The 15,958-nt window shown below is 35.8% G+C and overlaps 1 protein-coding gene across 3 annotated transcripts; it reads left to right on the top strand.

Moving 5' to 3' along the window:
* The first annotated feature begins 11,918 nt into the window (after positions 1-11,918).
* Positions 11,919-15,542, top strand: LOC142505097 (zinc finger BED domain-containing protein DAYSLEEPER-like). 3 transcript variants are annotated; one of them, XM_075617926.1, is made up of 2 exons: positions 11,919-12,137; positions 13,226-15,542. In XM_075617926.1, exon 2 carries the CDS (start codon positions 13,250-13,252, stop codon positions 15,377-15,379), a length of 2,130 nt encoding a protein of 709 aa, XP_075474041.1. In that variant the 5' UTR covers positions 11,919-12,137; positions 13,226-13,249; the 3' UTR covers positions 15,380-15,542. The 3 variants fall into 3 exon arrangements, with proteins under 3 accessions (XP_075474041.1, XP_075474040.1, XP_075474042.1); XM_075617925.1 differs by having other exon boundaries at positions 11,922-12,137; positions 13,242-15,542; XM_075617927.1 differs by lacking the exon at positions 11,919-12,137 and adding an exon at positions 12,164-12,306 and having other exon boundaries at positions 13,242-15,542.
* The last annotated feature ends 416 nt before the right edge of the window (positions 15,543-15,958 follow it).

Here is a 15,958-nt window from a genome sequence, read left to right as displayed (position 1 = left end):
ATTATCAATAAATATCCTTGCCACATCATAATTGGCAATGGTGGCCGTCACCACCAAGGCATCGTTATGTGGAGTCACAACGCCTCGGAGGTCTTCCGGCCCAACGCTGATGACGGGGTTTTGTGGTAAGTCTGCACCACTATATATCTCAAAGTTCTCCAATTTTCTCCCATGTGCTTTCCGAGCTCGCCCATAGCCTCCATCGGTAGCACCGCCCGAGATCATATGAATCATTTCTCTCGTAGGGTGATTATCCTCATTCGTTCCCCTCCTCGGTTCGACGGGCTCCTGAAGGACATCTTGACCTCGACCTTCCCCTCTCTGCTCCCCAACCCCGTGATTTATCCATGGAGGGCCTTGACCACGTCTAGGGGACGGGTGAGACCTCGGTCGACTCCCGGATGCAGATCCTCCTCGTCTGTCCCACGAAGGAAATCTAGCACTGCACTCAACCCTTCGTGACTTCTCCCACCTCCTCGCGGGCTCCCTCACCTCCATCACCTCGTCACGACTCCTATCCAGGGGAACATGTGATGAGAATTGTCCTCTACTTCTAGTTCTGTCTTCCTCTCTCTCCCCCGCACCCCTCTTCCTTCCTCCTTTCTCCACTCCCTCAACTCTACTTCCTCCGTGCCGGTTCTCCATCCTTCTGTACCGTTGGGCATCTTCCAAGTTTACATATTTCTCAGCTCGAGCCAACAGTTCATCAAAGCTTGACGGGGGCTTCTTGACCAGCGACTTGAAAAACTCCCCTCCCCTCAATCCTTGTGTGAAGGCACTTATCACGATGTCAGGAGTAGCCGCTGGTATTTCCAGCGCTGCACTGTTGAAACGCTGGACAAATTCTCGTTAAGTTTCATTCTCTTGCTGCTTCATCACGAACAGGCTCAAATAATTTTTCTGGTGCCTCTTGCTGCTAGCAAATCAGTGCAAGAAGGCAGCTGAGAAGTCCTCAAAAGAACGTATAGAGTTGGGCTGCAAAGTGTTAAACCACTGCTGGGCTGACCTCACTAACGTGCCCAGAAAAACCCTACACCTGACTCCATCTGAATATTGGTGCAACAGAGCCGCATTCTCAAATCTCCCCAAATGCTCTTCGGGGTCGGTATGTCCATCATATTCTCCAACATTCGGGTGTCGGAAACTCGGGGGAAGTACTTCTTTCAGAATGGCAAGCGAAAAAGGACTTCCTTTCTTGGGGACCGGCGCTCTACTTCCCACCTGTTGTCTCAACATCCGTATTTCCTTCCACATCTCTCCAATCTCTGCATTCCCTTCGCTTGGGAGGGGCTGGGTCTCTTCAATTCTGCTGTGCTGGCCCTCAACATTTTTCTCTCCCTCCTGGCGAGTGGCCTGCTCTTCAATGAACACAGCTTCTTAGTTCCTCTTCATAGCCTCATCCACTGTCCGAGTGATAAATTGACCCAACTACTCCAGGGTCAAGTTCCCCACATTTTCATTAGGACGGGGTTGCTCGACCCTGGTCTCTTGACGAGGTTGTTCAGTTCTTGTCTCCTGATGGGGTTGTTCCTACCTCGCCTCAGCATGAGACTGTTCGGGTCCCCTCTGAGGATGCGATGACGCTGAGTTAACTCTTCTACTCCCTCGCCTCCCTACCATCTCTACGTCTCAACTCAATATTCCCACAGACGGCGCCAAGTGATACTCACGGGAAATTTAGGGTCCGATCCACGCAAGCGTCACTAATCCAGACACGGGCTTCAAAATTACCCTGGGCCTGAAATCACAAATAAGACCGTTAGGAGGGGGCCAGGAGAGTATCCTGGCGTAGCCCCTCCGACGCTCAAGTCAGAGACTGAGGATATATGGGGGGAGCAGCTAAGGGCGCTGCTGAAAACAATATAGTGAATCCCCTAATCATACGCTCCAACCTGGTATTTATAGAAGAATACCTGGGCTTGTCATGGGCCATTCACGTGTGGGCCTTAATGATAGGCCGGGAATTTGGGCCGGATCTTGATGGATTCATCCCTGGGTATCAATATATATGAACACCAAAGTAATTTAACATGGTAAAAGAATAAGGCTTAAAGGGTGTCATAGCCCTGAAATTTGAGCGTCGAGACACTCACACTTTCACGTACAAAGACGCGGTCTCTCAAATACAAATTTATTGAAGTTAGTTTTGTTTGAACAATATTCACCTGAAAAGTCACGGGTTCTTATTACCGGCAGTTGTCCCTTTTAATTTTTTTTGTACATTCTAATATATATTTTTATATAATTATAAAATAAAACTAAATTTCGTTCTCTATATCTTTTAAATTTTTGCTTTCCCTCCTTCAAACCAAATCCTATATATCTAACAATATTTTTTCTTTTTCCTTCATTAACTGAGCTTCATATGTCCTGAAAGTTCTGGTTTTTCCTTGAATCTCATGAGCAAATTTAGTTAAGAAAAATATATTTTCACAGTTTCGTTATATAAAAATGTGATAATTGTTGTATAAAACTGATGGAAGATGATCATGCTGATTTTATTTAATTCCATTCAATTTATTCATATTAAATAATCTAAATGAAATGTACCAAGAAATTAATACCCATTTTGATTGAAATAAATCTAAGACGAAAATTAATTATTTTACGACTTAAACATCTCCTTCAACAGCTCATGATCCAGATATATATCATGTAATCTGCTTTGATTAAACATTTCCAGGTTATTTGGTCACTTGCATATGAACAAAAGAAAAATCGATACCTAAAAAATGACATATTGGATATTAAACGCATGTGTTTTCATCGTAAAATCGCCTTTCAAGGTTTTTGGAAAATATAAATATATAATCATCTATACATACATAGTTGTTGTTATGTTAATTGATCTGATTTACTAACATTTTGCTTCCCGGATCTAATGAAATAGTTCCCTCCCATTGTGTTGGAATTGTAGAGTACTCGTGGTTATCGGAAAAAAATTCTGAAACTAGTCTTATAAGTTGGTCGATATAAGCTTTTGGTCATCTAATCAGTCAATTTTGTCTTAAAACATCTAGTCCGGTTTTGTGTTGAATTCACAATTTCAGCCACACATTATTTGCAAATTTTGACATCATTTCGATAATGTATAACACAATGACAACAATATCTAAAGTCGTGTTCAAAATGACTTAATTGGAGGATCCAAACTCTAACCAAACCAACTTACATCAAGGGTTTTTGAAATTTTCAGGTCATGAATGTTGGCATCTATTTTTATCCATCAAATTTTAATCTAGAAATTAACAAATTTTTTTCTTAAAATCGTATCTCCGACGATGTTAATAAGTAGTTGATAAGATTGCAAATTAGTCTAAAAAAAAAATTGTTATGGAGAATATATATTTCTATTTATTTTAAATCAATAGTCTGTTTGGAGGTTTTATTATTATTATTACTATTTTTTTTCGCATTTTGGTTTTGAATTTCGTTGATTTCTACTCTTTATTGCTCTGTCTCCATAAATAGACAAATAGATAGCAAAGGTAGATGAACTTTTTAACTCTATCTTTACAAATAAATTCTGACCATATATATAATTCTTTCCTCTTTCACTTGAGAAAAAAGAAAATTTCAAAGTTTGCCTATTAATTAATCATTCATAACTTGAACATGTTTGATACCTGATATTAATACATTCAACTGAAACGTACAATTCATTGATTTAATCACTTTTCCAGATTGGATTTTCGATCGAGATTGGATTTTCGATCGATTTAAGCCGATAATCAACTACATTAATCTTTAACGTGGACATAAACAAGATTAAAAGTAAATGAACCATATTTCTTTATTGCGATGCCGTAAAAAGAGGAGGCAAAGAACACAAAGATCTTGAAATCGAAGCATGACAGCCCCAACATGACAAAACAATATTGTAGCTACAAAAATGTCATTTTTCACTTTTATCGGGTGAAAAAAAGAACCCTAGTTTTCTTGCAAAGTTTTCTGACATTTTTGGTCTCTTTCCCAAGGTGAAATCCACAAGGGTAAAATAAATTATTTTTTTTAATAAAGTTTGCTCAAACATTTTCGTGCATCCTTTTTCAGAGACATGCTTTACCGAACATATATAATAATAACAAATAAATGTGGTTGCATGACAAAAGGGCAAGGGGAACCGTGTGGTCCATCTACATTATTCTTACCTATGTAGCCTTAAATTATTACAAAATTATGGGTTTTCTATCATTGCAGGTTCTTCCCTTTAGTGAAATGGGTCAATTATTTTTATTATTATCATTAAAATTATTGAAGAGCCACTAAATATAATTAATTGTTGTGTGTAGACAATAAATAGTGTATATATATATTTATATATATATATATATATATATATTTCACAGCCTGAAAATAAATAAAAATTAGTATTATATCTATACTTCTATACTGTATTATTAAGTGTGAGGACATGATAATAACTAACTAGAGAGGACACAATCTTTTTCTTCCAATTTTACCCTTATATATACTAATATTACACTTTTGTTTTTTTTTTTTCAATTTCAACACACAATCTTCCCATTTTACCCTTATATGATACTAATAATTACACTTTTGTTTTTGTTTTTTTTCAATTTCAACACACACTTTTATTTTTATTTTTTTTATTTCAACAATTCAAATATCAATTTAGTCCCTCTATATTTTGTTAAATTTCACTTTAGTCCATCGATAATGATAAAAAAGATTGTACACACGCATAGCGTGTGCAGAGTAACTAGTATTATGTTATCTTACATGATACACGATTTAATGTTGGTTTAGGAGATAAATTATTTTTAATTAATTTGTAATTGATTATATAATTTAATGAGAAATCATCAGCCAGTTCACGCATTTTTTGTGCTTTATCTGTATATGGCAAACGAATCTTTTTTCTTATCTTGGTGATATTGTGTGGTTGAGGATGAGAGGCAGTGGAATAGGTTAGGGGAACTAGCTCAAGCTACACGAATTTTCCCAGTAAATTTTTTCAAATTCAAGAATGCAGAAATGGTATGAAAATTGTTTGAAAACTTTACCAAAAAAAGCGAGGAAGCCCATACAAGGAAAAAGTTAAAAAAACATTTCATCCCAAGAATGAAACCGAAATTTTCTTGAATTTTGCTGATAGAATTCACTGGGTTACGGGCAGATCTAGTCTCCAAACAATGAAGCGTATGTTCAATCAACTAGATTACAGTAAAAAGGCGAACTGAACGTGAAGAACAGGATGGAATTACCATGCAGTAAAACCCAATATTCCGAGCCCGTGAGTTCTCCTTGGTCCTCTCCGTATCTTTCCACAGCTATATTGAACCGCGCGAGTTGAATCGTTTGATTTTGTCATTTCCTCCGGTTCCAGGCCGTGCAGTTCAAGAAAGCTGTGGAAAAACAAGAAGGGGGCCATTCTGTCGAGGCATTGCTCAGGAATCTCTCCTCTGCTGTAACCTTAAATAGGGTTTTTTTTTTAAAATAACAAAGAAAAAGAAAATCTCTGTGATGTTTTACTTTTTGACAGACGAAGAAGAGAGAGAGAGAGATTGGGTACATGTGTGTCAACTGTAGGTTTAGTGGAAGAGGAGATGGCAGTATTTATAGGGAAAATGAAGTCTTTTCCACCAATCCCGAGAAGAATATTGGCCTGTTAAAAAGCCGACTACGCCCGATCCCACCTCGTCAATCTATCTGTCAAATCAAATTATGATGTAATTAGATTAATTTTCCGATTTCTAACTTGTTAAATGGTCACATTTGATGTAATTTAGATTAATTTTCGGTCGAGATCAGCCCACTCTCGGTAGCCATGATGTATGTAGGCCCAGTATTCATAAACTCCAAGAAGGTCATTTTCATGACATAGCCCGACAGGAAGTCGCCTCATTCACACGAAATTGACGGGAGGTCATCTCGACCGACCTCTCATACGTCCGTAACCTGGTCAATTAGGGAGATGTCTCGACCGAGCTCCCACAGGGTCAGATTATAGACGGGCTCCTACAAAGGAGACCTTATACTCAGACATTAACGAGTAGCCCACATGAATAAAGCTCAAAGGTTTAATCTAATCTCGTCCAAGATTCTGATAATCTAGACCTACCAAATCAAAGATTTTATTCTTCTCCTATAAATATCAATTTTCATTCATTCTTTTATGCATTCATATATTCATTAACTCTACGCACAGTATTCTCAGTTTTATATTCTCTGACTTGAGCGTTGGAGGGGCTACGCCAAGCTTCCAGATCTCGAAGGTCAGATCCGAGCCTCTCAAGTGAAAGTCCGACCTCCCAATTACCATATCGGATTTTAGCAACATCAGGTGCCATTGATGCTTCTTGCTTTTTTGTCCATTTAACAGGTATGTTAAAATATTTTAAAAACCTTAAATTATTTAATATTTTAAATATTTTTTCCACCCATAGACATAAATTTTATGGCGGTTTTTAGTCCACTAAATTAATCTTTATTTTCATTTTTAGCCCTTATTCTATACTCACAAACTAAAGTGACGTCAACCCATCAACAATATCCAATGTCACACTAGCAATTTCTCATTTTTCATCGTCAATTTTCAGCGCTACATTATCAGTTTGATGAAAATTAAGGACTAAAATTTTTTAAAAAAAAAAGAAAAAAGAACCAACTTATTGTACTATTACTGCCATTTGAAAATATTTTGGATTAAAAATAGAAAATGAAAAGTTATAACAAAAATTGTAATTTTCCCTGGCCACGAGCAAGATTGATATGAAGTTGAGTTCTGTCAGATTAATAATGGAAAGCTCGAATTTGAGATTTGTTCAAGGAGAATGGGCTCCTTAGCACGGCCATACCAATAAATTATTGGTAAAATTATAAATAATAAAAATCATTATTAATTATTATTATTATTAAAAGGCAGAAAATGCAACAAATTTAAGTTGTATGTGTAATATCCACATAGAATTATATGCCAAATTAAATCCAATACGAAATATCATGTTCAAATAAATAAGTGAATCATTAAGTATTCAATGTTGAATAAGTCTTTTATGAAATGATCTCACGAGTTTTTATTCGTGAAGTTGGTTGATCCGATCTATAATTATCATTAAAAGTAATACTTATAGCATAAAAATGATATTTTTTATAGGTTGAGTCGAGTCAGAAATCTGTCTCATAAAATTAAATCATGAGACACTTTTACAAAAAAAATTGTGTTAAATATTTACAACATACCAAAAAAATCTAATTTCATTCGATATCATGAAAAATCCTATATTATTATTGGTATATAATTGTGGGCTCTACGTGCAACAATCCATATCTTTTCTCGTGTTTAATTAATTAATTACTCAAACGTAAACTATTGAGAGATTGCATGAATACTCATTATTATTGCCGAATAGGTTAATTACTATTTTATACTATCATGTTTTGTTTAATTTCTTAATGCAATTTTGTCCTGTTAAATTATATTTAATTTAGTGTTGGTAAAATTTTGTGCATATATTTATGATTTCGTGGAGAGGCCCCATGTCTCGGTCATCTTTGGACTCGGGTGAAGTAATAGAGACCGGGAGCCTAAATCTGATCTCGAGAATCCGAAATAAGATTCTAGTTCTACATCTAAGTCCGGAATCACCACTTTAATCACCATCTCTCATTCTCTTCTTGACCCTGATCATGTCCCATCTGTTGTCATGTACACATACAAACACAACAGCCGGATAACTCCGGTGAGAATAGAATTCTCAGTATAAACAATGTATACATGCAATGTATAAAATCATACACATTTATTAAAAGCATGAATCATAATCTGAAACATAAATCGATGTAAACATGTAAATCAAGCTCTGACTCTTATTCTTTGACTCGACTCGATCTGGCCTAGTCTAGGGATCCCGGTTGAATAAGAACGCAACAACTCACCTACTTTCCCAGTTAGATGGTGGTACGTTCTTATTCCCAGACTTTGGTACACTATATCGAATATCTCCAATAGAAGCTGATCTGCATTCTAAGCAACATCGATATAGACCAAACGTCCAGTGCCCTGGAACCTCTGCCAATAATAAGTAATAATCATCTTAAGTAAAAAATAAAAGTACATTACCGTCTCCAGACGTACATCAACCAGGGAAGCCGATTAGATCAATACATTTTCATACAAACCCGATCTCCTTGCTTTGGTCTCACGAACTCTGTCAAATGATAGTACAGGGGCGAGACCAGTTATCGAGCTTCTGAGGGTAGGTATCGATTGTGGGCCCATAAGCATGAGACATCATGTCTCGAAATCATTAGTATGTCAGTTGACGCACGTAGAGACGATGTAAGAAGACTGGAAAAAATATGGGTTGTTAATTGTGACAGTTTTGGGTGGATATGGCATGGTCAACCATTATATCGTGAGGAGTGGTCGAGCATTGAAAACATGATCATCATTATCTTTTTTTTTATATATAAATACTCAGATTTTCTCAATCATTTAAGACATTATTTTCACATAACATTTTTCTTCTTGTGAATACTTGACTGAATTGAGCGTGGCTATGCCAGAAAACCTTTCGACGCCCAACTAGCGTTCTTCACTTTTCTATGTATTCAGAACGCTCAGCTTGGGAACCTTCTGCCATGTTCCCAGTGCTTCTAGGAAAGAAACATGACCAAACTCTGTAAATTGCCCACCAACTCACCCAATTTACTATGTCATTATCAATATATACATATATTATACATACATACATATATATATATGTGTGTGTATATATATGTATGTGTGTATATGTATGTATATACATATATGGGAAAAAAATTGTAATTTTAGTCATTTAGTTAGTCGGGTTAAGGTATTAATTATATAACTTGTCAAATTTTTATTTTCATATAATAACTTTATTTTTTTTTGAGTTTTTTTTTTTTTCCGGAAGCTCATTATCACATCATATTTTTCATTTTTATTGTCAATTATAAATTTCTTACACACAATAATATAACAATTATCATGAATAATCGAGAATCAAAATACGATTTAAGATAATACAGAACCTTCTTTTCGTGAGCTCATCACATAAGAGATCCAGAGTTAAACGTACTTGATTTGAGGTAATCTGGAATGGGTGACCCCCCTGAAAAGTTTCTTAGGGTACATGTAAGTGAGGACATAAGCAAGTTGAAAAGAATCGTTAATGACTATACCCAAATTAGAGAAGAAAATTAAACTAAGCAATAAAGACTTAAAAAATTAGTATTTTCAAATGTGAAGTACACATAAAATCTAAATTGAATTTTGTCATTGGTCCATATATATTCTGCTATTTATATTATAATAATAATTTAAATAAATTTATTGGTATTCGTTAATCAAATTATTAATTAAGTGATTATATGGAGATAAGAATTAAAATAATAATTATTTATGGGGAATGAAAGGAAAACGTTGGAGGTTCACACGGGGTGGCATGTGAGGGTGTGGGAAATGAAGCACTCTGTTTTTTTAAGGCCCAAAATCTCTCTTGTCTGCCTGCATGCCGACTTCCCCACGCACACCTCCTAACCCCCTCGGTATCGGATACAATCAAACTCGATATAATGATATATCAGATAGATTGCGTTACATTATCTACTGTAACCACAGATCTAGCTTAGCACGGTACATTATATGTACGTAGTTTCATCGTCGTATTGTGTTCTTGTTTCATTCACTTCGACGTCTCATCAGATCTGCATCCCCGCAACATTTTTTACGATAAGAATGTAGTTGCAGATGTCCTTGCTTCATAAACTCGTGACACATATTTTCAAAATTTCTATCTTGCTTAAACATATAGCAATTCTCTAGGATATTTTGCTTTTTTTAAAAAAAAATCTATTTGTTTATTTTGGTAATTTGTGTATAAGAATTATATATTTCAACATGCAATGTACATGGGTGGCTTATATATATAAATATATATTTTTCAATTTAAATTAAATTAATTCACTAAAATTTATAGCCATCATCAAGTACTTGCAACAAACTACCTACCTACAAAAATAAAATATGGAGAAGGGAGTTGTGCCAATAATTAAAATATTTTTTTTTAAAAAAAATAGTTTATTTGTGATTTTGTGTTGTGTGTGCAAGAAAAAGACAGAAACAACTTTTGTGGAATGGATTCTCTATTAAATTAGCTGGCAAACCACTATTTCATGTCATCTTTTGTTGGGATGCAGGCATATTATAACACCTCACTTTAGTGTGTATATATAGATACACATATATATGAGATAAAATATCAGATAATTTCATAAAATTTCATAGAATTTTATAATGTCAGCAATATTGCGAATTTAGTCTGTCTCTAGTAATTTGTGATCCAAACTTTTAATGGATTTAGATCCTCTACTGTGTTGAAAGACAACATTCAGTACGTTGTATTTTTTACACGAGATGATCACGTGATCATCTTGTGGACATCACACCATATGAGATAGATTTAAAAAGTTTCAGATGAAACGAGATGAACATGTGATCATCTCGTGTAAAAAGTGCACAATACTTGGTGATGTGTCTTCAACACAGTAGAGGATCCAAATATTTTGAATACGCTTGTAATGAGTCGCTAATCAGTCTCTCTTTTTCGATCCTTAATTTGCGAATTTCTTACAGTGACTATTACACATATAAAATCATAAGAGCCAGTGTCCGTGATTTTTTTAAATTATTATTACAACATTGGGGATGAGGTTAATATAATTTTTCGATTTGGTTAATTATATACGTATGTTTGTAATTTCCGAATTATCAAGTGCGACTAGATTAAATATGATAATTTGATATATTTACAGATTCCTAAATATAGATGATAAATTGATAATAGAAATATGTAGCGAGGTTTGAAAAATACAAAAGAACATACAAGAATAATATAGTAATATGTTTAATTGAAAGGAGGCGAAAAGGGCACACTTTAAGCACTCGACTCTATTGCTTTTCCACAATTAGTCGAACAATTTACCATGAATATGTTTTTTTATGAGACGGTTCCAAGGATTTTTATTCGTAAGACGGGTCAACTTCGCTTATATTTACAATAAAAAAATAATATTTTTCTATGGGTGACCAAAATACAATATATGTCTCACAGAACTGACATGTGATACCATCTTAGATGAGTTTTAGTGATTTACCAACTATTAAAAAAACTTGAAGCAAGAAATACTACACTATTAGCCACGAGGTTTCTTTAACGGCGTGGTTTATTTTTCAAAAAGATGATATTTGACAATAACTGTATTAACAAATCGATCTGGTTCGATTTAATTGGATTTTCTCATCTTAACTTCTAAGCAAATAAATTTTTGTTTTTTTTTGAAAAAAAAAATGGATTCATCCATGATCGACTAAAAATCAATCCAATTCACGGGGTTCAGTTCCGACCCTACCAATCATCTCCAAGACTTCAAGAACCCAAATTTAATGGCAATGTATGATTCCATTTTTTGTTTAGTTTTCAGCAAAAAAAAAAAAATTCCTTCAAGAAAATTGGCTTTTTGTGTTGGATTTTGAGATTGTATAGTAAAACAAGATGTATTTTTTAGACATAAATGTGTCATTTGATAACTTAGGTTTGGTAACATCGTTTATCCAATATAATGTATTTCCTTTGGACCAAGTTCTATTCTTTCAATATAATAATAATAATAATAATAATAATAAATATGAGATATTTTTATAATAAAAAATCGAATATTGTCGACATCTTTGGGCTAATTTTTTTATTTTTTTTTAAAATGTGGGCCCCAACTATTTATATATTTCTCTAAAGTGGGCTTACTTCTTACCATGGTGGGCTGCTGTGGTGACATGTTCAAAATGACCAAAAAAATTTAATATGGTTAAATCCTATACAAATGAAACACACACCTGATACACCTTGGGAAACACGCAGTGGGAGTATTTGATGGACCTGAAAGTCCATTATCCAATTCGATTTAATTTTGGTAGAGCCTCCCAATAGACCTTATCAACCCCAACAAACCTTAAAGGATTAGGTCCAATTGGATTGGTTCACGGTTCAAGCCCAATTCCCTCCCTTTCTCTCTCCTCGAAACCCTAGATCTGGTTCTCCGTCGGGGAGCCGGGAGACCGCTGATTCCGACCTAGATTCAGCGTAAAGGAGGTATTTTCCATCTGGGTTTCTCTCAGTGACTGTTTTTCTTGCTGCGTGTGTGGGGATTTTGAATCGAGAGTTTGGGATGCTTTTCATCCTCGGTCTGTTTTCGTCTCTGGTTTGTTTGGTCGATCGGAATGTGATGTTGTTAGTTTATGAGATTGGGTTGTGTTTTATGGTGAGTTTTGTTGTTTTAATTTGGGTTTTTTCCAGGGTTTTAGTTTTCATCCGGTCCTGGTGATCTTGAATTTGGTTTAGAGATGGTTACTTTTTATGAAGTTTCATGTTTTTTCTGTTCTTTAGGCGTTTGTTTGGTTTTATTTTAATTTTTAACTTGAGATTTCGAGATTTGTGAATAATTCGATTTCTTGTGACATTGGTTCTTGGATTTAAAAGAAATTGGGGATGATAATCATGTGCTTGAATTTTTCTGTGTTCATCTGGATTTTGGTGGGCTTGGTTTGTTTTGGGCTTGGTTTGATATACTTTGAGACCCGTGACTTGGGTAAACGACATATCTGTTCCTTTTCTGGGGTTGTGGTTGCTAGCCTGATCTAGCTCGAGCTCGAGCTCAGATATTTCCTTAAAAAGTGGAGCTCCAACTCGAACTGGAGGAAATCATCTTGAGCTTGAGCTCAGCTATTTCCTTACAAAGTAATTTTTATGAGGGCTTGAGTTTTATAATTTAACAATATTTTTCATGTATTATTAAATGTATTTTATTTATTCTGTAAATAGCTAAGTAGTCGTTAATAAATTTTTTTTAATTGTATATATGGATGTTGTGTAAGTCAGAATAGTCAGATGAATTATTCGAACCTCATGAGCATTGAAATTCTTATAAGCCAGCTTTCTACACCAGCCTCGAACCACACTTATCGGTTAATTGGAAATATCTTAGTCCAACATATTTGCTGGACACATTGGTGTGATCTATTCATATACTCTATATATTTGTGAAGTTGCACTATATTATATTTTGTTTATTTTGCTGTGCTTATTTACTTTGTAGTATCCTTGCTATGAGTGTTTAGGTACTTTTCTGAACTTTTGTCTGTATTTTTTGGTATTGCGACTTCATCTGCATTAATATACAGAATTTCAAATTTCCAGAAAATTTCATGGATCCCCTCGAGATGGAGGCTGAGGACCCTAAACCAATCATGAATAATGAACTAGTTCCCATCGACACCATCGACACAGTACCTATCGACGATGAAATGCAACTTGACGTCTTAGATACACAACCCCTCGAGACCGATTTACCGCCCATTGATCATGTGGCACAACCCACCAAGCGTAGGAAAAAGAAGTCGATAGTATGGGAACATTTCACTATTGAAACAGTTGGTCCTGGATGCCGAAGGGCCTGCTGTAAACAATGTAAACAGTCATTTGCTTACAGCACTGGCTCAAAAGTAGCTGGAACGAGTCATCTGAAGCGGCATATTGCGAAAGGAACATGCCCTGTTGTTCTGCGTAATCAGGAGAAAAATCAATTAGTCCCATTCAGCGCACCTTCCAAGATGGGCACATTATCAAATACACCTAAACGGCGCTACCGAACTGCCAGTGTGCCTTACATTGCTTTTGATGCAGACCAGTGCCGTCATGAGATTGCTAAGATGATAATCATGCATGATTACCCGCTTCACATAGTTGAACACCCCGGTTTTGTGTCATTTGTTCGGAATTTACAGCCTCGATTTGATATGGTCAGCTTCAACACTGTACAAGGGGATTGTGTGGCAACTTATTTAAGGGAAAAACAGAGCATTCAGAAGGTGATTATGGGTATCCCAGGACGTATCTGTCTTACGCTAGATATGTGGTCATCATGTCGAACTATTGGCTACGTATTTGTAACTGGGCAGTTCTTTGATGGTGACTGGAAAATGCACCATAAACTTCTTAATGTTATAATGGAACCATATCCTGATTCGGATACAGCTTTCAGCCATTCTGTTGCTGCATGCCTCTCAGATTGGAGTATGGATGGCAAGTTATTTTCCGTTACGATCAACCAACCGCTGAGTGAACGGGCCATTGATAATCTCAGAGCTCTTCTCTCCGTAAAGAATCCTTTGATGCTTCGTGGTCAGTTGTTGCTTGAAAATTGCCTAGCTCGATCTCTGAGTAGCCTTGTACGAGATGCATTGTATTCTGCGAAGGGCATTGTCGACAGAGTTAGAGACAGTGTCAAGTACGTGAAAACTTCAGAATCGCTCGAGGAAAAGTTTCTTGATCTAAAACAGAAACTTCAAGTGCCTAGCTCTAAAAATCTTGTTCTGGACGACCAAACTAAATGGAACACAACTTATGATATGTTGTTGGCTGCATCAGAATTGAGGGAAATCTTCTCTTGCTTGGATACTTCAGATCCGGATTACAAGGATGCCCCAACTGTGGAAGATTGGAAACAGATCGAGACTTTCTGTTCTTATTTGAGGCCACTTTTTGACATAGCCAATCTTCTGACCACGGGTACTACTCTGACAACGAACACATTTTTCCATGAAGCATGGAAGATCCAGTTGGAGTTAGCACGAGCAGCGACCAGTGAAGATCCATTTATTAGTTCCCTGACCAAGTCGATGCTAGATAATTTTGACAAATACTGGAGGAGTTGCTGTTTTATCCTTGCTATTGCTGTGGTTATGGATCCCCGGTTCAAAATGAAGCTTGTTGAATTTAGTTTTTCAAAAATATATGGAGAGGAAGCAGACTCTTACGTGAAGGTTGTCAACGAAGGAATCCATGAGCTCTTTCAAGAATATGTAGCTCTTCCTCTACCTCTAACCCCAGCTTACGCCGAAGAATCAGCAAACGGGACAATAGTAAAACTCGAGGAAGGACAAGAGACCGGAGTTTCTAACAACGGTCTTGCTGGGCTTGCAGATTTTGACATGTACATGATGGAAACCAACAGCCAGCAATCAAAATCAGAACTAGATCAGTATCTTGAGGAATCCCTTCTGCCGCGAGTACATATATTCGATGTGATGGGATGGTGGAAGCTAAACAGAACTAAGTATCCGACCCTGTCAAAGATGGCCCGTGATATGTTGTCGATTCCAGTTTGTACTGTTTCCACGAGCTCTGTATTTGATATGTTACCGAGGGAGATGGATAGTTACAGGTGCTCGTTGCGACCTGAAACGGTGGAAGCTCTTATATGTGCAAAGAATTGGCTTCAGCCGGAGAAGGTTGGAACTCCCCTTCCAGCTGTGAAAATGGAAGTTCCGATCTAACGATTGTTTTGAAATTTTATTTGTTAGGAAAAGCAGCAGGTATCTTTAGGTAGTGTATCTTATCATCTTTAAGCTATGTTTGAGTTACCCAACTTTGAACTTTATTGTATCATAATTTAAATTTTTCGAGGTTTGTTTGGGATAGACAGACTCGTGTATTTCAGCTTTGCTCGAACAAATTATTAGATCCCAATAGGTTATTTAATTTTTACAAATATATTTATATATTCAAACAATTGAATTTAAGGGTGTAATTTCTTGGAGTAGGTCTATTGGTCTCATTAATTTTTATCTATGGGACGACTCAATTTTATCGATATTTACAATAAAAATTAATATTTTTATAAAAAATAATATTTTTTCATGGATGATCCAAATAAGAGATATTTATATCACAAGATTTGTTTGCTCGAGAATGTGGTTGTGACAGCGAGATTGATATATTTGTTTCGTAAATAGATTTGAAAACGAAATGAATATATTTACTATTATCAAAGGGTCAATCTTGATTTGATTTGATATGAAATTTCGAATCAAACGATATATCTTCGATTTACAAAATTTAAAAAAATATCAAAT

Source organism: Primulina tabacum, chromosome 10, assembly GCF_025594145.1.
Source record: "Primulina tabacum isolate GXHZ01 chromosome 10, ASM2559414v2, whole genome shotgun sequence".
NCBI classification, from domain to species: Eukaryota; Viridiplantae; Streptophyta; class Magnoliopsida; order Lamiales; family Gesneriaceae; genus Primulina; species Primulina tabacum.
Note: the sequence above shows the minus strand (reverse complement) of the source record. Positions and strands in the feature narration are given on the sequence as shown.